Genomic DNA, 23,677 nt, shown 5'->3' on the forward strand with positions numbered 1-23,677 from the left:
ATGATATACAGTATAGGGCCATCATTAACTTTATTAACTAGGGATATCAGGTCTGAAGTGGCAGCTGGAGGAAATGCAACAATCACAACCAACCCAGACACCTAACCCCATACACATAATTCATACCCCCCCCAAATATGTGTGGGTCTGTCAGGACACCCCCTACAGTTTTTACTTTATGATAGGAGCCATTGCCTAAGACCAGAGTTTGGGTACCAGATACACAGGTATTAGTACACTGGAAGTAAAACTGGTCAGTGGTAATACAAATGCGTAGGGTATGCCCTACTTTCTAATAACACAAAGAGATTTTTTTTTCTTTTGAGTTGATATTAATTTTTACTTTATGCAGAACTCATTAATACTTATATAATGATCTCCTATGCAACCGAGATATGTGTTGTACTGGAACTGTTTCCTAATGAGTTGTATAGGTAACAAGCACAAAATCCAGTACTGGTAGGGTGGCCACCTCGCTGTACTCGCTGGTAATTTGTAATACCCTATAAAATACTGCCCTCTCTAACCCCCTCTGCTCTACCGATAACCCTTCCGATTTCCTGTGCCCTTCCATCTTTCCTCCATCCAGCCCGCCCATTTTCTCATCCCTTACATCATAGCCCCACCCCCAAAGTTATGTCACAATTTGCCCCTAACACAAAGGCCGTTATTATTAACATAAAAAGGTGGCAACCTTAAGAACTCATGGGTCAGTGCTGTGCCTATGAGGGGAAGGAAGGGAAAAAGAACGTAGGCATCGCCATTCACCACTTCTGTCTGCTACTCGTCCCCTAACCTGCAAATTATTGAGGTTACAAGTACAGGCAATAAAGGGAGGGTTTTTATATGGCACAAGGTGCAGCCAAACCCAGGGTGCCCAATGTTCTTCTCATAGTCAATAAGGGGATGTGGCTGCCTTATGTGTGTTTTAATATTGACTGTGCCAGTGGGGTCTTTAATCCAACAATAGTGAGAATTTGGGCCATATTAGAAACCTGACATGGGCCTCATGTCTTCCACCAGTCCATTGAATCCATGCCAAGACCCCAAGGGCCCAGAGGAGAGATGCTGCTCCCTTCTGGCTGCCCGCCCAGCTTTACAATACAATGCAGGCTCCAAGATATCTGCAAACTGGCATCTATTGGGCATGCCATCTGCACAGTTGGGTAGTTACACCGAAGCCAGGTGGATTTAGGTCCCCTTTGATTTTCCAAAGCTGCTCTACGGCAAGCAGGAGTGTTCAGCTGTGTGTTATCTGTGTATATTGATATATTGTTATTGTCTGCACAGTTTACCAGACATAGACGTGTGTATATATCTGATATGTGGTTAAATCACCATGATAGTGTTTGGAGGCTTGGGATTCTTTTTCTATACTGCATATGGAAGGCTTTGCACCAGAATTACTCCCGTTGCCCTTTAAAGGGGTAGCTCATCTTTACATCAACTTTTGGTATTGATAATTGGTCTTTGTTTTTTATATTTTAATAGTTTTTGACTTTTTTAGCTTCCTCTTCTGCTTCTTTCAACTGACCCCAGTAGTAAAAAAAAAACTATGTGAAGCTCCGTTGTTATGTGAATTGGACCTTAGCAACCAGATATAAAAAGTAAAGACCGATTGCACTGTTGTCACAATACTAAAAGTTAATCACAAAGTTATCTGCCCCTTACATACCACCCATTTTGTTTAAATTAAATGTTCATTACATTTTCTGCAAGAGCGGGTGCTGCACAATCCATTGGCGCTCCCTCTTGCAGCTTTTATTAATATTATTAACAAGAATTAATAACTATGCAGTTTACCCTGGCAGGGATGAAATACGTATGCCTTGTGGACATGGAAAAGATTAGAGGGGTCATTTACATCCGCGAATGCAGTGAGCAAAGTACAATTTCGAGCACAATCGCCATGTTTTTTCCCACAGTGCAGCATTATTTACAGAGTTCGATTCCATTCACTCAGGTCCCAAGGGGAGTGTTGTGCCTGCTGGAATTGTGCTGCACCTCATGCAATTGCTTCTAATTCTTCAGCATGAATGCAACTGTACATGCATTTTGTTGCAAATCAAATGCAATTGTATGGAAGTCCATCTGTTGTACTAGTGATGTCTTAGGTGCAAGTGTGCCGCGCCCATTGAAGATAAGCACAAAGGGATCTCTGGAACTTCGGCCTGAACACAAGGCAATGGCAGCACCCAGGTTCCCCTGGCGGAGCAGCAGTACTTGGTTTGGAACAGAAGGCGGGACAGGGTGAGCGGTGCCAACTATACAGGTACACAAGTAACTTTAAAGGAGAATGCAAGTCAAAATTTAAAAAGCATACTGCCCAATAGTCCTCCTATTGTTTAGTAAAAACGCCACACTTTTGGCTCACCTAATCACATATTTACTCAGTCACACTTACTTCACATTTTCTAGAACAGGCAGCCATCTCTAAAAAGGTATTCTCCCTTCCTTTCCCTCCTTGCTTCATACTGCACATGTGTTTCATTCCCTCCCCCCCTCCCCTCTGCCAAATCCGCTTCTGATTGGCTGGTGGGCATGGGTAGCTCAGAACAGGAGACAGGATCAAGTTACACACATGCTCATAGAATAGGAAGGCTGCCGCTGGCACCTACAGGAAGGGGAGAGAGATTTCAGTGATGTCACTGTAGGCTTCACACTGCTGTAGGCTGCCAGCACCATATCTCAGAGAAGCAAGCAGGGATCTGGGAATTTAGATATGCAGTAAGTACTTAAAAAGAATGCCTTTAGACTTACTTTTAATTTATATTAACCTTTCATTGTCCTTTAATGAGTGGCAATTCCGGACTAATCCAGCCAGACACCCTAGGCAACCCAACTGGCCATCTCGATCCACACCTGCCCCCAATTGGGTGCGTGCATGAGTGCACACCATGATGATAGCACAGTGGGGGTGGAGAGATGAGCAAGCATTAGAGGAGTGTGGGCACTCAGTTTGAAGGGGAATCATGAGTGGAACTGGAGCGCTTGGACTAGAGTTAGGCATAAAAGAGGTATGTGCCTAGTGCCCCACAAACATTGCACCCTAGGCATATACCTCTTCTGCCTACCCCTAGTTCCAGCCCTGATAAGTGGGGTTTACTGTAAAACTCTGGGGAAATGTGCGGGAGCGCAACTGCGCTTGCAGACATAAATGGGCCCCTTAGGTCTTACAAGACAGTAGGGCACATTTACATCTGCCAGTGCAGTTGTGCTCCCTGCAATTTCCACACAGTCAGTTGTGCATAAAACCACTTTCACTAAAGTTACTTGTGTCACAATGTGCTCTTTGCACGTCTGTATAGTTGTGTTTGGCCTTCCTGCCCTTCATTTTGAATCAAGTGCTGCTGCACCTATTGATGCAGGGGAACCCAGGAGCTACCGCCTCCTCCTGACCAGGCGTCTAAAGAGGTGGATGAGGAGTCACTTGTACGCTCAACACTGAATATGATTACAGACAGACTTTTGTGCAATTGCATTAAGAGCAACAGATTGCGCTCACAGTTGCGTTCATTTTGCCAACTCTTGTGGCAGGTGCAGTGCAATTGTGCCAAACACATCGGCCCTTGCAGCTGCATTGGCACTGGAATTCTGGGGGAAAAAAATGCTGCATTTTGGGGAAAAAACCATGGTGATCGCACTCGAACTTGCACTTTACTCACTGTACTTGCGAAGATTAAAACAAAAAACCAAGAAGCAACACGGAAAGATATTGACATTGTGATACAACAGCAATGTATTTGAATGTAGCTAGTATGTTTTTTATGAATTTACAAAGTATATGCATTGAGGAAAATTCAGGAAAATGACTCATTTTTATGCTTCCGTAAAGCATGCGGCTGATTTTTATAAGCAGTATTTTTTAATTGGTTTGTTAATGTAAAGTAACACAAAATAAAGATGGGCTTTGCCATGCAAACACTTTGCCCTCACTTACAGGGGCAAGCTGGCAGCAATGTAGATGGCACTGGGCAAAGTAGTGGCTGTGATAACTGGCAAAAAAACATAAAAAAAATCCACTATTCTTATTAATACAATTGAATCGACGGACAACTTTGTTTGTGGAGGGTCAAGCCCTGTCCTGCTTCCTATGGGCATTCCTGTTGAATGATAAAATATATTGTGGCTAGTGATGAGCGATTTTTTTCACCAGGCATGGATTCGCAGCAAATTTCCGCATTTCGGCATTTTCAAATTGTTTCGTGCAACTTCCTTGAAAATTAGCCGCGGAAAAATTCGCCACATGTCAAAAAAAATTTGTGTCAAAAAACGCATGGGCATGTCAAAAAAGGGCGCTGTCGCATCAGAAAACACCTAGGTGACAAAAAAAGCCATGGGCGACCAAAAAAAGACGCAGCCAACAAAAAAGACGACAAAAAACAAAATGTGCGAATTTTTCGCCGTTTCGCAAATTTTATGGCGAAGCGAAACGGACAAATTTGCTCATCAATAATTGTGGCCACTCAGATATATATGATTAAGAATTATTATTAGTTGATTATGTTTCTAAGCAGAACTGTGATTGACCAGTAACACCAAACAATAACCTGATGTAAAATTCTGGTACAAAAGGCTGTTTGGGTCAAACACTTTAAAAAAAAAAAAAAAACATTTAACATAGAAGTAAAGCTGAAAATAGAATATTTCTAGAAATGCTGCATTTTATATAATTGACTTATTATACCAGACCAGAAGTTCGGCAGCCCTGTAACGGTAACGGTAATGGAGCTCCCCATTATACATCTTGTTGGACCATCTTATTAGTATCAGTGGCACCAGGGCTGCCACCCCAGGGGTTACCATGGGTCACCATGTATGGTGAATGTTATATTATGTATATCAGTGATCCCCAACCAGCGGCTCGGGGCAACATGTTGCTCACCAACCCCTTGGATGTTGCTCTCAGTGCCCCCAAACCAGGGAGTTATTTTTGAATTCCTGACTTGGGGGCAAGTTTTGGTTAATAAAAACAAGATTTCCTACCAAATAAAGCCCCCTGTAAGCTGATAGTGTGCATAGAGGCCCCTAATAGCCAATCTTAGCCCTTATTTGGCACCTCCATGAACTTTTATGGTGCTTGTGTTGCTCTCCAAGTCTTTTTACATTTGACTGTGGCTCACGAGTAAGAAAGGTTGGGGACCCCAGATGTATATAATGTATATTTGGTTTATGCCCTTAGGCTAACGGCAGCCCAGAGCACTTGCTCTGAATTAGCAGTAAAAAAAAATGGGGAGCCACTGGGGGGTATCTCTGTAAGCACGGATATTCACTGTTAAAGGGCTTTGGTGGCCCTAGGCTGCTCCAGAAACACAAAACAGAATGGATAGAGTGTCTAGTTTCATTCTTTGTTAAGATTTATCTCTTCTTTAAGGGCTGAACCCATTGCTCCTTTATTCATAATGAAAAAATTAGCTCAGACAAGCCAGGGGAGCAACTTTGCCCAGCGCCCATCCCAGCCAGTATTCCTCTGCCATTCTAAGCATATTACATGAGCAAGATTTTGTAATGACGTTATGATGTGTAAGTATGTTATATAAACCTTACACTTTTTTGAATACAACAGATGAAATAAATGTATTTTGCATGGTCCTGATGAAGGATATTTTCCTGCACTGTCACCTTATTGTTCATGCTTACTTATTATAGCCCCAAAAAGAGATGATTTCAAATGAAAATAACAGGGTTTGTCATTATTTTGAACAAATAAATATAAATAAACAAAACAATTTCATGCCTGTTTGTGTCCAACCTAAGGAGCCCCCTACCTCCAGTACAGGAGCTTTATAAACTAAATAATAGTAATCTCAAGAGTAAGGGGCTGATTTACTAAGACACGAATTCGAATCCGAATTGGAAAAATTTCTATTGGAAAACGAACATTTTGCGACTTTTTCGTATTTTTTGCGATTTTTTCGTCACCTTTACGACTTTTCGGAAATTGTCGCGACTTTTTCGTAGCCATTACGACTTGCGCGAAAAAACGCGAGTTTTTCGTAGCCATTACGATTCGCTCGTATCTTGTCGCGACTTTTTCGTATTGAGCACTCGTAAGCGGCGGGCGAAACTTTCAGACTTAGCATGATTTTGGAAGCCTCCCATAGGACTCTATGGCACTCTGCAGCTCCATCCTGGCCCAAGAAAAGTCACCATACTGAAGCTTGAATGAATCCGAATGTTTCGTACTCGGTGCGAAAGCTGCGAAAAAGTCGCGACTTTTCGCGCAAGTTTTAACGCTACGAAAAAATCGCAATATTTTGCGCAACTTTCGGAATGGCTACGAAAAAGTCGCAACTTTTCACGCAAGTTTTAACGCTACGAAAAAATCGCAACATTTTGCGCAACTTTCGGAATGGCTACGAAAAAGTCGCAACAATTTTGCCGAAAAATCGCAAAATACCGATCATTACGGAAAAAAACGCAATCGGACGCCGTCGGAACGATCGTGAGTAAGTAAATGTGCCCCTTAGCCAACATTTTCATTGATTAGTAAAGCCAAGAAGCATCATCATAATTTGAGGGAGCTAAATCCATTGGTGACATGTTTATGTATGTAGTGGGTAAAGGTTTTGCCAACCATTATTTCAAGTTGTTCACTTGGAGGGTTTTGGACAGCTGGGTGGAGTCTGGTTTGTAGATAAGAGTTTTTAGGAATATTTCCCATTCCCAGGTTAAAGTATTTCCTTGCAGTACAGTAACAGCCCAAAGGGTGTAAAGGTGGACATACACTTTAAGATCCTATGGGTGGGTGATATCGGGCAAATTTAGGCGGATCTGGACATTTGGCCCTGGGGCAAAACGATCAAATTATAACGACGGTAATAGGCACAGTCGGTTCGGGGACCGCATCAATGAGCCAATGCAGTCCCCGATCCGACTAAATTTTTTAACCTGCCCAATTTCAGGCCAGATATTGGCCGGGCATGCCCATTGTTGCTGCCCCTACACGGGCCAATAAGCTGCCGAAACGGTCTAAGGGACCGGTATTAGCAGCTACAATCGGCCCGTGTATGGCCACCTTAAGTTGTAAAAGGGAAAGCCTCGAGTGCACCCATGGCATTCATGGAGTCTGAAACGCACATGCGCCCCACAAGCATGCCAAGTTGCACGCCAAGTTGTATTCTTAGGGGGTGAGGGGCCTACTGTAAGTTGGGGCCAGGGCCCAAAAGGTCTTTTCCTGGTGTCCTGCCAGATCAGTCCAACCCTACCTGGCAATGCAGTGACTGCCCAGAGGGTGACAGGGTTCCCTAGTTTATAAACGGGGAAGCCACTACATTTTGTCTCTTTGGTCCCCCTACTTGCTGGACAGGTTTAGAAACTTGCCTCCGATGGCAGTGCCCCCAAAGTTACCAGGGGCAGAAAAAAACAGAAATTCGGTAGAATTCTCTGGTGAGTATGTCAGATGGCACTGATCCATCATCGTTAAGCCTATGAAACATATGGAGGTAACAAACGGCGCAACATACAAATCCTACTAGAGCTCCCATGTTGGCTTGGTAATTCTAGTTCTAGTTCTGAATCTAAGAACAAAGGTTGGGACACCTGCCTGTTCAACACCTTAATCTGAGGTAAGTCCTCCCTTTTCTTTTTTTTTAATTTTTATTGGGTTTTATAACAATCCAACATTTGTATCAATATAATATCAAGGCAGAGCTTACAGAAATAGAAAAGCATGTCAAATCATATTACAAATTGTATTCACAATGTTTCAATTTCGTCATAGCGTTATACAATTCTGATAAAAAAGGTAAAGTAAAAGGTCTGTCCGTTGTCGGGGTAATTTGGCTGCTGGATTGAGTTTTGTTTTTTAACTAGGGAAAGGAAGGGGGGAGGGAGGGAAGTCCGGGCAGAAAGTTATCCGAGGATTAAGGACAGTTAACTTTCTACAGCCCTTAATTTAACATTAGTATTATGTGGTAAGAATGCAATTGTCATGGTTACAATCTTATTCTTCTTTCGGCTTTTGGTCTGTGGTATAAACATGGTAGAGACATGGTTCGGCAGGATCTTTATACTTGCATTTGTAAATCAGTATATATAATGTAATCAGTTAGCCCTATTGTCTTTTCCTAAATATATTCTCCAAAGTCTCCAACTGGCCCAATGGTTTTGTTTAGCTTTATAAGAATCGGTGTGTAGGTCCTCAAATTTGCAAATGTCCTCCATTTCCTTAGTCCTTTCATTAATAGTGGGTACTGTTACATAGTTACATAGTTACATAGGGTTGAAAAAAGACCTGTGTCCATCAAGTTCAACCCATCCAAGTAAACCCAGCACACCTAACCCACACCTACCAATCTATACTCACATACATAAACTATAAATACAACCACTAGTACTAACTGTAGATATTAGTATCACAATAGCCTTGGATATTCTGATTGATCAAGAACTCATCCAGGCCCCTCTTAAAGGCATTAACAGAATCTGCCATTACCACATCACTAGGAAGGGCATTCCATAACCTCACTGCCCTCACCGTGAAAAACCACCTACGCTGCTTCAAATGGAAGCTCCGTTCCTCTAATCTAAAGGGGTGACCTCTGGTGCGTTGATTGTTTTTATGGGAAAAAAGAACATCCCCCAACTGCCTATAATCCCCTCTAATGTACTTGTACAGAGTAATCATGTCCCCTCGCAAGCGCCTCTTTTCCAGAGAAAACAACCCCAACCTCGACAGTCTCACCTCATAGTTTAAATCTTCCATCCCCTTAACCAGTTTAGTTGCACGTCTCTGCACTCTCTCCAGCTCATTAATATCCTTCTTAAGGACTGGAGCCCAAAACTGCACTGCATACTCAAGGTGAGGCCTTACCAGGGACCTATAAAGGGGCAAAATTATGTTCTCATCCCTTGAGTCAATGCCCTTTTTTATACAAGACAGCACTTTATTTGCTTTAGTAGCCACAGAATGACACTGCCTGGAATTAGACAACTTGTTATCAACAAAAACCCCTAGATCCTTCTCCATTAAGGAAACCCCCAACACACTACCATTCAGTAGATAGTTTGCGTTTATATTATTTCTACCAAAGTGCATAACTTTGCACTTATCAACATTGAACCTCATTTTCCAGTTTGCTGCCCAGTTATCTAATTTTGTCAAATCGCTCTGCAAAGCGGCAGCATCCTGCATGGAACTTATAGTTTTGCACAATTTAGTGTCATCAGCAAAAATAGAAACAATACTGTCTATGCCCACCTCCAGGTCATTAATAAACAAGTTAAACAGCAAAGGCCCAAGGACTGACCCCTGCGGTACTCCACTAACCACACTGGTCCAATTAGAAAATGTTCCATTTACAACCACTCTTTGTACTCTATCCTTCAGCCAGTTCTCTATCCAATTACAAATATTATGTTCTAGGCCAATATTCCTTAATTTGATCATTAACCTTCTGTGAGGTACTGTATCAAACGCTTTAGCAAAGTCCAAGTAGATGAGATCAACTGCCATTCCAGCATCAAGGTTCCTACTCACCTCCTCATAAAAGGCAACTAAATTTCCATTTCCTAGGGATTAATATTTTAGCCGCATTGAGTGCATATTGAGTGAGTGATTTCTTGTATAATGAAATCGGTTGGGTGTTGTGGTGTAGTAGGACTGTTGCAGGATCCTTACGGATTCCCAGCTGTAATTTGTCGTTGCAAAGCTGCAATATTTCCGTCCAGTATTTTTTTTATCTCCGAGCATTCCCATAGTATGTGTAGAAGGGTGCCGGGTGATTCACCACACCGCCAACAACTGGCCGAAGTACCAGGGAAATATTTGCTAAGTTTGGCGGGGGTGTGGTACCAACCAGTGAGGATTTTATAGTTGTTTTCTAATATTCTGCAGCTCCTTTGCCCCGTAAAAGATTTAAGTATTATTCCTTCCATATCTTGTTCTGTGAATTGCATATTTAGCGCTTTTTCCCATTTTAGGAAATGTAATGGTTTCGGAGAGGAGGCAATTGTTTGCGATAGCAGATTTTGATATATGATGGAAATATTGCGTACAGGAGGTGATTTTTGTCGGCACAGATTTTCAAAAGTGGTGTAAAGTTGGTCTCCAACATTGCCTTTGAGGATGGGTGCAATAAAACTTGTTAGTTGGTGATATTTGAAGCGTTCCGAATTCGGTAGAGTAAAGATATTTTGTATTTGTTCCCATCGGGGTAGGGAGGCTTTAGGACACAGGTGGAAAATTTGTGATACTGAGTCCTGTTGCCATGCTGCAAAATAGCCTTTTTGTAGACCGGGAGGGAAAGCAGGATTATTTGTTAGGGGAGTCAGCAATGAGTCCTCCCTTTTCTACTTGGGTACTTATGTTGGGTGAGCAAGCTTGTCTTGTCATTCCAGTTCATTTCACAGGTGTTTAAGAAATCTGTTGACTGGAATCTTCCACTTCCATCCTATCGAACCAAGTCTGCATAGACCTTGTTTTGTGGATGAGGCTGTTATTTTGCTGAAATAGGAATGAGCTTTGCACAAATGCTTGAAGAAAGTAAAAACTATGGCATTGTCTAATATGATTGTATGTTGAAACCACCAAACAGTATAGTCAGATTGGCAGCTGATAAAGAGCAATACTGTATATGATGCTAAACAACGTGTTTACTAAAACAAAGTCGAATAAAGTAGAAATCCATATGACTTTATGCAAAACTATTAATGATGAGCAAATTTTTTTGGCAGACATGGACTCGCAGTGAAATTCTGCATTTCGCCATTAGTGAATTTTTTTGTGAAACTGCTGCAAAAAATTGCCGTGACAAAAATTCACTGAGTGAGAAAAGTTGCAGTTATGTAAAAAAAACATATTAAAAGTTTAAACTCACAAACGCCATAAAAATTGCGCCCATCGGGAGTCCTTTTGTAAACAGCGTCGGATCCTTGCTTGCTTATCAGTCTCTTTATGCGATCTGCAGTACTTGCTTTGATCCTGGCTTGCAAATCTCTCCGTTCGCGTTCTCCCTTTGGCGTCTCTCTCCACCACTGACGCGTTTCGCCGACTGGCTTCCTCTGAGCGATCGCTTTTAATATGTTTTAGAATAAAGTTTTAGGATTTTACACATGTCCGTTGTATATTTGTCCAGCAGCAGGAGAAAGTGGAAAAAGAGAAGCTGGGAGTTATAGTTCAACCACGAGGGAATTTGTTACAAGCTCCAAGACCACAGTGTTGGTCTGTAAGTATATGCACAATTGGCTAAGGATAAAAAGAAGTCACGGAAGAGTGTGAAATACGGAAATTCACTTATTTAAATAGACACGAACTTTAAACATTTCGCGGTGGATTGTATTTATGTGTTTTCACAGAAAAGTGAAGTAAATTTAGTAGTGGTGTTCACTAGATTTGTTTTAGATATAAACACGTTTTAGAGGGGTGATTATTAATATCTCATTACTGTATTACGCTATTTATTTTTTTTTATTATTTATTTTATTTTACCCCACAAGACCTCATCTGAGAAGTCTGGACAGAGGAGGGCGCTCCAGAGTTAAGTATTTTTTTTGTTTAAACCGAAGCACAAGGTATCTGGAGTGGGTTATACATTTCATTCACACAGAAAAATTGTTTTGTTTCATATATTAACATCAGTTCAGTGTATAGCACTGTAAACTATTACATTTATATAATATTTAATAACAATTAACTTTCTTGTAACCTCCGATAGCCACTAAAGGCTGCAAACCATTCTAAGAGTGAGGGACCTACCTTTTGTCACTCTTAGGCCTTTGCAAGGCCCCTTCCATTACTTCAGCCCCAGGCCTAACCCCTGTTACACCCTACACTTCTTACCCCTATCACCAGCTCCCCCCAGCGGCCCCCTACTGCTGTGTGTGACTCTACACTAATACCATCCCGCCAACATTTCTACCCCCTTGCGGAGGGCGGAGGGGGCTATTTCAGAGCACCCCATTCACTTCCTACCTCCTTTAACCCCTCATGTCTCCACTCCTCCTAACAGGCAAAACAACAACACCCACAATTCCTCACTTAAACTCATCTGGTTCCCTCCTTCCTATTCCCACTTCCTGACTCGCTCCCAAATGGCATTTTTCATCATTACAGAAGAAAAATCATATTCATTTTGTTGTTACACAAAGAGAATAAAATAAGTAACTTTTATCCCGGGCTGATTCTTCAGTGAAAATTGTGCCAACCTAGGGTAGTTTCTATAAGAGTGACGCCATCTTGACCTTCAACACCCTTAGTCAGGGCAGGCACACTGCAGTACATTCTCTCACTTACTCATGATAATAGTGCGGTGATGCCATAGAAAGTACAGGGTGCCGGTGCATTTTTTACCAAAAAGAAATAAATGGGTAAAAAGTAAGTGGGTATTCACTGGGCGTGCCTAACAGTGGCACCCTTTAGCAATAGCACACACCCATGCTTGTTTTTAAGGAATGAATTGTGCAAAATAATAAAATAACTGATTGATTCTGATAAAAGTTGAAAATGTACTTCTATAAAAGGCAACATGGATTTGTACAGGTACAGGACATAAATGAATAGTGGGTCAGGCCTAGTTAATCAAATTTATTATTGGTATTAATGGTCATGTAAGGATGCATAATGAAATTCATTGTCAATTGAATATCTTTTTAGACTTTTGTAGTAAGAAGTCCAAGAGCACCATCTTGTGGGGAACATTATTATTGCTTTTCCAATGGTATAGTTACGCGTTTCATGCCACTGAACATTTACTGCAGAAGTAGAAGGGTACTATATACTTTAAAATAGTGTCTTAAATGCACCCTTAGGCCAGAATGGTCATTTTCCAGTATCTCCACAATTCATCCTCTGGCATAGAGGCTTGGCTCTCCATCCAGAACAGAAGAAGAGAGCAGGGGAGAATAAAGTTGGTAGGTACAGTGAATACATTGCTTTGACTGAATTCCTCCTGCCTCCTGTTGATAACCAAGTGCTGCTATGCTAATTTAGGCAGGGTGCTATGGAAACCCCGGAGCTACCGCCACCTTCTTGTGAACACTGGAACTGACACCAACCAGACTGAAAATTCAGCCTGTGACGAAGAGCAATTGCACTTATCTTAACACATTTGTTGTATTTGCATCTGGTGCAACTCCCCTGGTGAGCACAGATGACACTGGAATTCTGGGTGAAAAAATGCTTCATAATGGGAAAAAAAACCCATGCACTTTGCTTATGGCACTTGCAGGCATTAATGACCTCTTGTTTGTACACCTACAGGAAAACTATACACCCCAGAAATGTAGGTCTCTATAAAAATATATTGCATAAAACAGCCCATATGTAAAACTCCATACCACCCAATTGTCCCGATTTCCGCGGGACAGTCCCGATTTTAACAGCTCAGCCCGCAGTCCCTCATTTCCCTTTGATCTCCTGCACTGAATGCCAAAAAAGATACAGCATTTCCCAAGCTTAATTAAATAAGTAAGGTTTTGGCAGAGAGCCCAGAATACTCAACCCCTGCCCTTAGATACAATTATAACTAATAAGCTAAACCGGTCGGTTGGGGGAACTGAGACTTGCAGCTTAAAAAGCAATTTCACCTCTGCTTCATCTCAATAAACCATTTTCATTTCTCGAACTGTAAATCCCAGAGGGGCTGCTGTAAGGTGCCATAGACAGTCACTATTTATTGGGCTGGTGGGGGGCTGTGGTGCCATAGACAGTCACTATTTATTGGGCTGGTGTGGGGCTGTGGTGCCATAGACAGTCACTATTTATTGGGCTGGTGGGGGGCTGTGGTGCCATAGACAGTCACTATTTATTGGGCTGGTGGGGGGCTGTGGTGCCATAGACAGTCATTATTTATTGGGCTGGTGGGGGGCTGTGGTGCCATAGACAGTCACTATTTATTGGGCTGGTGTGGGGCTGTGGTGCCATAGACAGTCACTATTTATTGGGCTGGTGGGGGGCTGTGGTGCCATAGACAGTCACTATTTATTGGGCTGGTGGGGGGCTGTGGTGCCATAGACAGTCACTATTTATTGGGCTGGTGGGGGGCTGTGGTGCCATAGACAGTCACTATTTATTGGGCTGGTGTGGGGCTGTGGTGCCATAGACAGTCACTATTTATTGGGCTGGTAGGGGGCTGTGGTGCCATAGACAGTCACTATTTATTGGGCTGGTAGGGGGCTGTGGTGCCATAGACAGTCACTATGTATTGGGCTGGTAGGGGGCTGTGGTGCCATAGACAGTCACTATTTATTGAGCTGGTGGGGGGCCGTGGTACCATAGACAGTCACTATTCATTGGGCTGGTGGGGGGCTGTTTGGGCCTCTGTGTACTTGAAATGCCAGGGCCTATTTTGAATCCCAGTCCATGTCTGTTTATGAAATATACTTTTTTTGAATAGTATGTGCCATTGGGTAAATAAAAAAACTTCCATTTTCAGTATTAAGAGCTGCCCCCTGGGATCAAATGAATCACAGTGCACAAAAGCAAACCAAGGGCCTAATGGGCCCCAGCGGCCCAGCATCGACCCTTGCCGGCGCTCCACGGCCGACAGTTCTTGACGCGTTAAACTTACACACGCTCAGGGGAGGATGTCAGGTGGGGGACCCTGCGGGGGGGGGGGATTAGGGGGTGCGGAGGATGCGGTGGGACCTGCACCCCCCCAGTCTGACCCTGCCAAGGGCACACATATACAGTATGTATAGGCCCCATCAGCCAATTAATGTCTGTTACTCCCACACTACTTCCTGTTACAGTCAGAGCTGCATTATTTCCTGTCAGCTGATCTCTGAGGGAGCACACAGCCCATCACTAAATGGCGACTCAACACAAAAGATATCAAAGGGCAATATTTACTGATATATATATTCCAGTTTAGTAAGGCTCTTTAATAGGCCACTTAATATGATATAAACTGTCTGTTGGTTACATTCATCCTGGGGGTATAGTGTTCCTGTAGGAGAGAGCAGCCAGCGAGTCCAGAATGGTATTTTACCTTTCTCTAGTTAAATAGTAAAATAAAAGTAAACCATTGCCTTTAGCATCACTTTAAATAATGTAATATCTCTTTATTTTTGTAAATCAGACAAAATAATAAAACAAAAACATCACACATTTACAGTTACATTACATCAAATCATTTTTTTAACGTTTCAGAGTCTAGAAATACTCTGTGACAGCCAATGAAAATGTCCAATTTGTAATTTTGCCCTATCTAGTTATTGCATGTTTGTCTTTCCCTTCATAATCGCTGACATACAAGCTGAATCCAAGATGACTGAAAAATCGATAAATACTATACAGTTCATAGTTACATTTCCTACAGAGCCAATGGGTGTACGAAGGAAGGAAGGATCATGTGTATACGATGACATCAATAGTTAATGAATGGTGTCCCATAGGTGCCATGATTAGAGATGAGCAAATTTATTTCGCCAGGCTTGAATTTGTGGCCAATTGACTTTAATACTTTCGGAGTGAGAAAAAAAACTTGAGTAAAAATGTCCATTGACTTCAATGCATGTGGGGAAAGAAATTGGGCATGTGAAAAAAGTTGCGCAGTAGCCATAATAAAAGTCTATTGACTTCAGTGCATTTTGCTAATTTTTCAGCAGTTTTGTGAATACGGGACAGATTGGCTCATCACTACCCAAGATGCATCATTGATGTCTGGTCCATCTGTATAACAGTGGGGGATTCGTTTGGAAATCTTTATTCACTACATATAAGATATTTTTTCCTCGTTCGTGTTCGTGTATGACTTCTCTGCTTCGTTATAACCAGGCGGAAGCTTCCTGCAAGAGTTGTTATCATATCCATTCTGACTAGATTTCTCAGCCACGGGAGCCATCTTGACATCGTTGTCAGGGTTGTCTTTAGGGTCCTTTTAGGAAAGAGAAATGAAATCATTAACACTGGGATAATATGTAAAATGAGACGCCTGTTGATAGTGGTAAAATAATAGTTCACTGACACTCCCCCCCTGGGTCGGACTGGGCCGGGGGGCCCCGGCCCTAGTGGGCCCCGGTGGCCCAGTCCGACCTTTGCTGGCGCTCCCCCTTCTTACTGTTCCTCCCCTAACACGTTTAATTTATACGAGCTCGGGGAGGACGTCAGGTGGGGGCCCTGCGGGGGGGGTTAGGGGGCCCCTGCGGGGGGGATGTTTAGGGGACACGGCTGGCTGGGGCACCTGCAGGGCCCCTGGGGCGGGAGCCCCGGTGGGCCCTGCACCGCCCAGTCTGACCCTGCTCCCCCTCTTCCTCCAGAGAGGCCCAAACCCAGTTATACCTACACCTGCCCCTTCTCCACCCACTTGACTCTGGGTAGGTAAGAGAGTGGCTATGGAGGAAGCAGACCCCATGGTACGGGTCCCCCGTCCCCCGTCCCCCCAAAACCAAGGGGTCTTAAGTCAGACTTAAGATTGATTGAAAAAGCCCCCAAATACTAAATATCTACAAATAGTCAGTATAGATTAGAAGTCTGTTTTGATGACTTCTTGCAAAGCGTTAAAGAGATTTATCAAAAGTGAACTATTTATATTGAAATCATGTAAATGACATTGGAATTATAAAATGGTAGTGACATTTCATTACTTTTGCACAGGTTTTAGATTTAACATTTTGTTTTCAACACTAGAAAAAAAAAATCCAAAACATTTATTTCCACTTGAAATTTGCATCAGGGATATTGGATTCAAAGGGTTGTTAGAGCTCAGCTGAGTTGACTATAAGCTTTAATATCCCATAGAGCAAAAATAACGTTGGGTTGCTCAAATTCTGCTTTGGTTGTTCCGGACAGAAAGTGTTTTGTAAACGTGACGGGTTCCTTTACAATCCCACAGTTTGGATTTAAATAAATACGCCTCTAAATCAGGGGTCCTCAAACTTTTTAACATGGGGCCAGTTCATGGTCTATCAGACTGTTGGGGGGCCAGACTGTAGTCCTCAAACTACGGCCCGCTCTCCATTGTGTCCTCCCGCTCCCTGCTCCTCTGCTGGCTCCCCGCTGTGTCCTCTGGCTTTTTGCTCCCCCCCACTGCGCCCTCTGGCTCCCTGCTCACCTGCTCCCCACTGCATCCTCTGGCTCCCTGCTTACCTGCTCCCCACTGCGTCCTCTGGCTCCCTGCTAACTCGCTCTCTGCTACGTCCTCTGGCTCCCCGCTCCCCGCTGTGTCCTCCGGCTTTTTGCTCCCCTACCCTCCCCCTCTACACCCTTTGGCTCCCAGCTCACCTGCTCCCCACTGCATCCTCTGGCTCTCTGCTCACCCGCTCCCCGCTGCTTCCTCTGGCTCCCTGCTCACCTGCTCCCCACTGCATCCTCTGGATCCCTACTCACTCACTCCCTGCTACATCCTCTGGCTCCCCGCTCCCCGCTGTGTCCTCCAGCTTTTTGCTCCCCCGCTGCACCCTTTGGCTCCCTGCTCACCCACTCCCCGCTGCATCCTCTGGCTCCCTGCAGCCCCACTCCCTGCTGCTTCCTTTGGCTCCCTACTCCCCAGCTCCCCGCTGTGTCCTCTGGCTTTTTGCTCCCTGCTGCACCCTTTGGCTCCCTGCTCACCCGCTCCCCGCTGCATCCTCTGGCTCCCTGCTGCTTCCTTTGGCTCCCTACTCCCCAGCTCCCCGCTGTGTCCTCTGGCTTTTTGCTCCCTGCTGCACCCTTTGGCTCCCTGCTCACCCGCTCCCCGCTGCATCCTCTGGCTCCCTGCTGCTTCCTTTGGCTCCCTACTCCCCAGCTCCCCGCTGTGTCCTCCGGCTTTTTGCTCCCTGCTGCACCCTTTGGCTCCCAGCTCACCTGCTCCCCACAGCATCCTCTGGCTCTCTGCTCACCCGCTCCCCGCTGCTTCCTCTGGTTTCCTGCTCACCTGCTCCCCGCTGCATCCTCTGGCTCCCTACTCACTCACTCCCTGTTACGTCCTCTGGCTCCCTGCTCCCCGCTGTGTCCTCCAGCTTTTTGCTCCCCCGCTGCACCCTTTGGCTCCCTACTCCCCAGCTCCCCGCTGTGTCCTCTGGCTTTTTGCTCCCTGCTGCACCCTTTGGCTCCCTGCTCACCCGCTCCCCGCTGCATCCTCTGGCTCCCTGCAGCCCCACTCCCTGATGCTTCCTTTGGCTCCCTACTCCCCCGCTCCCCGCTGTGTCCTCTGGCTTTTTGCTCCCTGCTGCACCCTTTGGCTCCCTGCTCACCCGCTCCCCGCTGCATCCTCTGGCTCCCTGCTGCTTCCTTTGGTTTCCTGCTCACCTGCTCCCCGCTGCATCCTCTGGCTCCCTACTCACTCACTCCCTGTTACGTCCTCTGGCTCCCTGCTCCCCGCTGTGTCCTCCAGCTTTTTGCTCCCCCGCTGCACCCTTTGGCTCCCTGCTCACCTGCTCCCCGCTGCATCCTCTGGCTCCCTGCAGCCCCACTCCCTGATGCTTCCTTTGGCTCCCTACTCCCCCGCCATCCGCTGTGTCCTCCAGCTTTTTGCTCCCTGCTGCACCCTCCGGCTTCCTACTCGCCCATTCCCCGCTGCTCCCTCTGGCTCCCTGGCTGCTCACCCACTCTCTGCTCCCCCGCTGCTGCCTCTGGCTCCCTCGCTGTGTCTGCAGACAGGTAGTAGCCAGAGTGAGGACACAGTGAAGGCTGGGTAAATTACCTTAGGGCAAAATTCAACCAAAGGGGCCAATTTTCCTATTTGATTTCAAAGGTCTGAGATTCATATTCCTCACTATTAATGATTAAGACTTTACTAAATAACTGGGAGGTTAAAATAGTTTAACCAAGTGAGATCTATACTTTGTACCTATTTATTGCTGAAGATATTTTATGACTGGTAACTCTTCTGTTTATTAACGTTAGTAAGTGATTGGTTACAATAGTCTGATTAAAAAATGCATGTTGTGGGTTACAAAAGGGGAATAGAACGGCATAACGTCTTATCCCTCCACACCCATCTGTAAAAGGGGCTAACTCTAATGAAAAATATACTTACAAAGTCTTCTTCTTCTCTGTCATGTGGCACTCCACACCAGCACTTGGTTTTGTATTTGTCCGACCAGAAGCAGAAAATGTTGCAGATCGGTCTGATCAGCAGGGGCCTAATATTCTTTCCATGCTCACGACCTGCATAAGGTAAATTTTAGGGTTTAGGCAAAGCCTTGCTGCTAAAGGCATTTAGTCAATATTGTTTAATGTTTGATTGTGCAGTTCTAGAAATCGCCACAACCACCAAAACCTTGGAAAACATTATCTGTTTTGTACTACTTACCTGCACAACTCCACCCATACAGATATACTTGGAGAACCCATTGGGTTCTCCAGGTCTTCCAAGAAACCAAGAAATCTCACAGTCAGCTCACAGTAGGCTCTGGTGTCCAATGTAGGGCCATTGCCTTTCCTGTTGCTTTAATATCTCTACCACCGAACCATATCAGATCAATACCTTTTATGATATTTTATATCTAATGGTTCTTTGCAGACTATCAGGTTCTCGGGTGGAAGTTCAGTTCTACACTGCTTCTGGACCCGGACCCACCAAGAGGATATATTGAGATGACCTCCTTTGATTGTATTGAAGGGCATAATTAACATACTATCTGTGGACCAATCTCAGTTTTGCAGACAAATTACTATTGCAAGCTAAAAAGGGCACAAAAATAACAACCCTATGGAGCTCATTTACTAACCATTGATTTTTAATTTTAAACTCGATTTTTTTTTTGTAAAAGTCACAGAGCAAAAACTCTGTGACGTTTTAGACATTTACTATGCGTCTAAACGTCTAAAAACATGAATTCGACAGGTTAAACTACCGAGTTCATGTAGAAGTCAATGGCAAAGGTCCCTTCCCTTTCCTTGAAGTTCTTTCTTTTGTCTCAAAACTTTGCTGGGTTTTGTCTGAAAACTCATTTTTGTTGAATTGTTGCAGCTGCAATTCGATAAACTCTGGATTTTGGCTGCAACAATGCTAAAAAGTTTTTTTTACGACTTATCTCACAGAGACTTTTCCTTGCAACTTTTTTCAGAAAATATTTGACATTTGGGAAATAAGTTTAGTCGAATTTAAAAATAAAACAAATGAGAAATGATGGCGTTTTAATTCATAGGGCAAATTGATCAAAATGTGAGTTTAGACCTTAATACATAAAAACTTTCCTATGGGATTTTTAGAAGCATATTTATCAAATGGTGAGATCTAACTTTCACCCATTGATAAATATGCTTCAAAAAATCCCATAGGAATGAATAGAATGTGGGTAAGTTTTTATGTATTAAGCTCTAAACTCACATGTTGATAAATCTGCCCCTTAGGATAATATCCTCTGCAGCAGAACATAGTCAGGAACAGATGAGAATAATTCTTACCTGTCACAAAGCTGATCAGCAGCCCAGATATAATGCACGATAGGCACCCAACAGCACTGTAGTACAGATAGGACAAGCTGTACCAGTTATCTGCCAGTACTGACCTGGAAATCATAGATTATACACGTAACCAAGTAAACCATCACATCTATTCGAACACATGCAGTGTTTTGCCCGTCAGTAATATTTATTTAAATACAATCAAAACGAAGAAATATTGGATGTTACTCCTGATGTCAACAGCCTTGCTAGTGTAAAAATGGAGATGAGAAAATGATTATCAAGCTGAAAACCTTTATAAATGTATGTAGGAGAAAGGTAACTAACTACCAGTTAATGCTGTAGACCCAAAGCAGAAGCCTTCATGTGTTTTTATTATTCATTAGATGGTTATCAATGCGTAGATCTGTGGCTGAACTAATCGCCAAGTCTGGTTGGTGTGTTCAGTCCTCATTTGTAGTATGGTCAATCCCATTAATATCCTTAGAGAAACTAGTATTTATGTCACTATAAAGTCCTATTAGTACAGGGGCATCTGGTGGTTTCCCTTAGTGAGTATGAAAGTAAAGGGGTTGACCAAAGCCGGAACTAGGGGTAGGCAGAAGAGGCAGCTGCCCAGGGCGCAACGATTGGGGGGCGCCAGGCAGCCTCTCCTGCCTACCCCTAGTCCACTCTCTTTAGTCATTGCCCCCGCCGCTTGTCCTTACGCGGTGGGGTCAATGATCCGTAGAATCTCGACGCGAACCCCGCCCCCCCGCGCGTTCAACTGCGCATGCGCGCCAAAGGCGGGGACGAATGAGGACGGTGCAGGGGCGAGGTGGCCGACCAGGTTGCCTAGGGCGCCCAGTCGGCTTGGCCCGCCCCTGGGGTTGACCATGTTTTATTTTCCCTGTTAGACATCTCTCCTAGACAAGGATGGATATGAGTCTAGAGGCCTGGGGTAGAGTTGGGACCCAGTAAGGTTATGTGCCCAGAGGCAGGAGGTCACAATGGGAGCCCAAGAAGAGAGACCACATGAATGAAGATTATCCAGATAAGGTTTAGATCCTGTATGTCTAAGGGGTATATTTATCATGCTGTGTAAAAAGTGAAGTAAAACATCACCGGTGATGTTGCTCATAGCAGCCAATCAGATGCTTTGCTTTGGTTTTCTAACTGTTGAAATCTAATTGCTGATTGGTTGCCCTGGGCAACATCACCGGTAATGCTTCACTCTACTTTTTACACAGCATGATAAATATACCCCTTAGAGTAATAGATAGAGGGTTAGATAGAAGGTAAGATATTGGAGCTTCCAATGAGCAGAGTAACTCAAATGAATAGACAGAGGGTGGAGAAGAGTCTTTCACTACCTGCATTAGCCTCTTTTCTGTTCTAATCGCTAAATCTGGTTGGTGTGTTCAGTCCTCATTTGCAGTATGGTCAACAGGAGACCATAGATCTTCCCAGTTGAAAAAATATTTTTGAGATATTAAAGGTAGTGATAACTTCACGGATGTAACATCATGTTACACAAATATTTCCCATCATGTACGTTATACAGGAGAATATTTAGACACTATAATGTTACCTTGCTGGAGCTTGAGTGGGGTCCAGTGCTGTGGCAAGGGTTGTAACAAGAGTCTCTGTTCCATTAATAGTCATGTTGGCAAGAATGCACCCATCAGTTCTCAATTCAAGTGGGAACGTTTTGGTCACTGGTGGGGGGAAGACAAATCCTCCAATACCAACCCAAAAAGACATGATGATTCCTATCAGGAGACCTCCTAATGCTCCCTGTAAAAGTAATGCACACTTTTATCAATGCAATTTTTAGTTGAAAATGTCTGGTTGAAAATGAATTTTGCCTTTACTCCCCACAGTTTAGAAATGGTTGGTAGAAATGGAAATAACTACTAGTGGTAAAAAAGGATAAGGTTTTACCTTCCAGTTTGACCATGGGAATACGATACCCAAAGTAAACAACCCCAGCATGGGTCCCCCACACATTCCATGAATGCTTAGTGCAGCCTATTGCAAAAAAATGTGAATTTTATTAGGTGCAATTCATTTTAGGCAAACATATTGCTGGACAGACAAGAGAATCATTCAATGCTTCTTTAGGTCATTACAAGTGCCCAATGTGATATAAAAATAGAATCATGAAGTACTTTCCTGTGAATACCTGCCCCTCATGAATACAGTGCTGCCAAACACATTTATAGGTTACACACCTCATGCAGAAACCTGTGGCCATTGAGGAAAATACAGGGCACAAGTGTTTAAAAAAAACATGGAGGTTGGCTCCTATTTTTCTTCATTCTGTAAGACAGCACAACACATAGGCTTGACTTGCTAAGAAAGCAAAATCCAGTACTACTTACCTGCACAACTCCTCCCATAAATGATGCTACAACGGCCATTACAGTGCACAGAATACCAAACAAAACACCTAGAACAAAATGGATACTGTAGTTTATTCATACATACCATGTAATACACACAGTCACTTATGGCCTATTGATTTTGGAGCTGGTGCCCATTGTTTATATGAGCTTTAACCTTATTATCCTGTTTGCTAAGGTTTGAAAAACAACTGCTTTGATACAAACACAGATAGTCTCTGTTGAGTGATGGTCAACTATATGGTCAACTATATGAAGAAGATACGTGCTTAGCCAACGCCTACAGTATTAAACCCCCATCAATATCCTTATAGAAACTAGTATTTATGTCACTATAAGTGGGTTAAAGTCCCATTAGTACAGGGGCATCTGGAGCTTTCCCCTAGTGAGTATGAAAGTAAAGGGGTTGGCCATGTTTTATTTTCCCTGCTAGACATCTCTCCTAGAGAAGGATGGATATGAATCTAGAGGCCTGGGGTAGAGTTGGGACCTAGTAAGGTTATTTGCCCAGTGGCAGGAGGTCGCAATGGGAGCCCAAGAAGAGAGACCCCATGAATGAAGATTATCCAGATAAGGTTTAGATCCTGTGTGTCTAAGAGTAATAGATAGAGAGGGTTAGATAGAAGGTAAGCTACTGGAGATTCCAATGAGAAGTATAGCGGATTAGAACTATTGGTTTGACAAGCAGAGTAACTCAAATGAATAGACTGAGGGTGGAGAAAAGTTTTTCACTACCTGCATTAGCCTCTTTTCTGTTAATAACCCATTACCAAGGGTCATTGTATACTTTAATGAGAACACTATATCTTTCAGAATTAAGTAAAGGATCCTCCTTGCCAGTAACAGGTCAGGAATTTTACCAGTGTTCTGTCCTGAGTAAGTCAGGTAGAAAAAACCTCCTTTTATTCCTATAAGGCTTTATTTTTTTTATTTGTTTTACACAAAATTAACTTTTTCACTATGTAATAAATCAGACTTGCAGTATGTCATGGCAAAAAAGGAAACATACAGTAACAAGTAG

At 43.5% G+C, this 23,677-nt stretch overlaps 1 protein-coding gene across 2 annotated transcripts in view; it reads right to left on the bottom strand.

Annotated features, from left to right (window-relative positions):
- Positions 1-14,977: 14,977 nt before the first annotated feature.
- slc5a12 (solute carrier family 5 member 12) overlaps positions 14,978-23,677 on the bottom strand; it is a 42,102-nt gene continuing 33,402 nt past the window's right edge. For both annotated transcript variants that reach the window (XM_018093349.2, XM_031900581.1), the window contains exons 10-15: positions 22,636-22,703; positions 22,196-22,282; positions 21,843-22,048; positions 20,273-20,376; positions 18,900-19,030; positions 14,978-15,818 (exon numbers count right to left, since the gene is read on the bottom strand). In XM_018093349.2, the coding sequence (XP_017948838.2) occupies positions 15,654-15,818; positions 18,900-19,030; positions 20,273-20,376; positions 21,843-22,048; positions 22,196-22,282; positions 22,636-22,703 (761 nt within the window). In that variant the 3' untranslated portion in view covers positions 14,978-15,653. The remainder of the gene's footprint in view (positions 15,819-18,899; positions 19,031-20,272; positions 20,377-21,842; positions 22,049-22,195; positions 22,283-22,635; positions 22,704-23,677) is intronic.

The sequence above is a fragment of the Xenopus tropicalis genome, chromosome 4, assembly GCF_000004195.4.
Source record: "Xenopus tropicalis strain Nigerian chromosome 4, UCB_Xtro_10.0, whole genome shotgun sequence".
NCBI lineage: Eukaryota > Metazoa > Chordata > Amphibia > Anura > Pipidae > Xenopus > Xenopus tropicalis.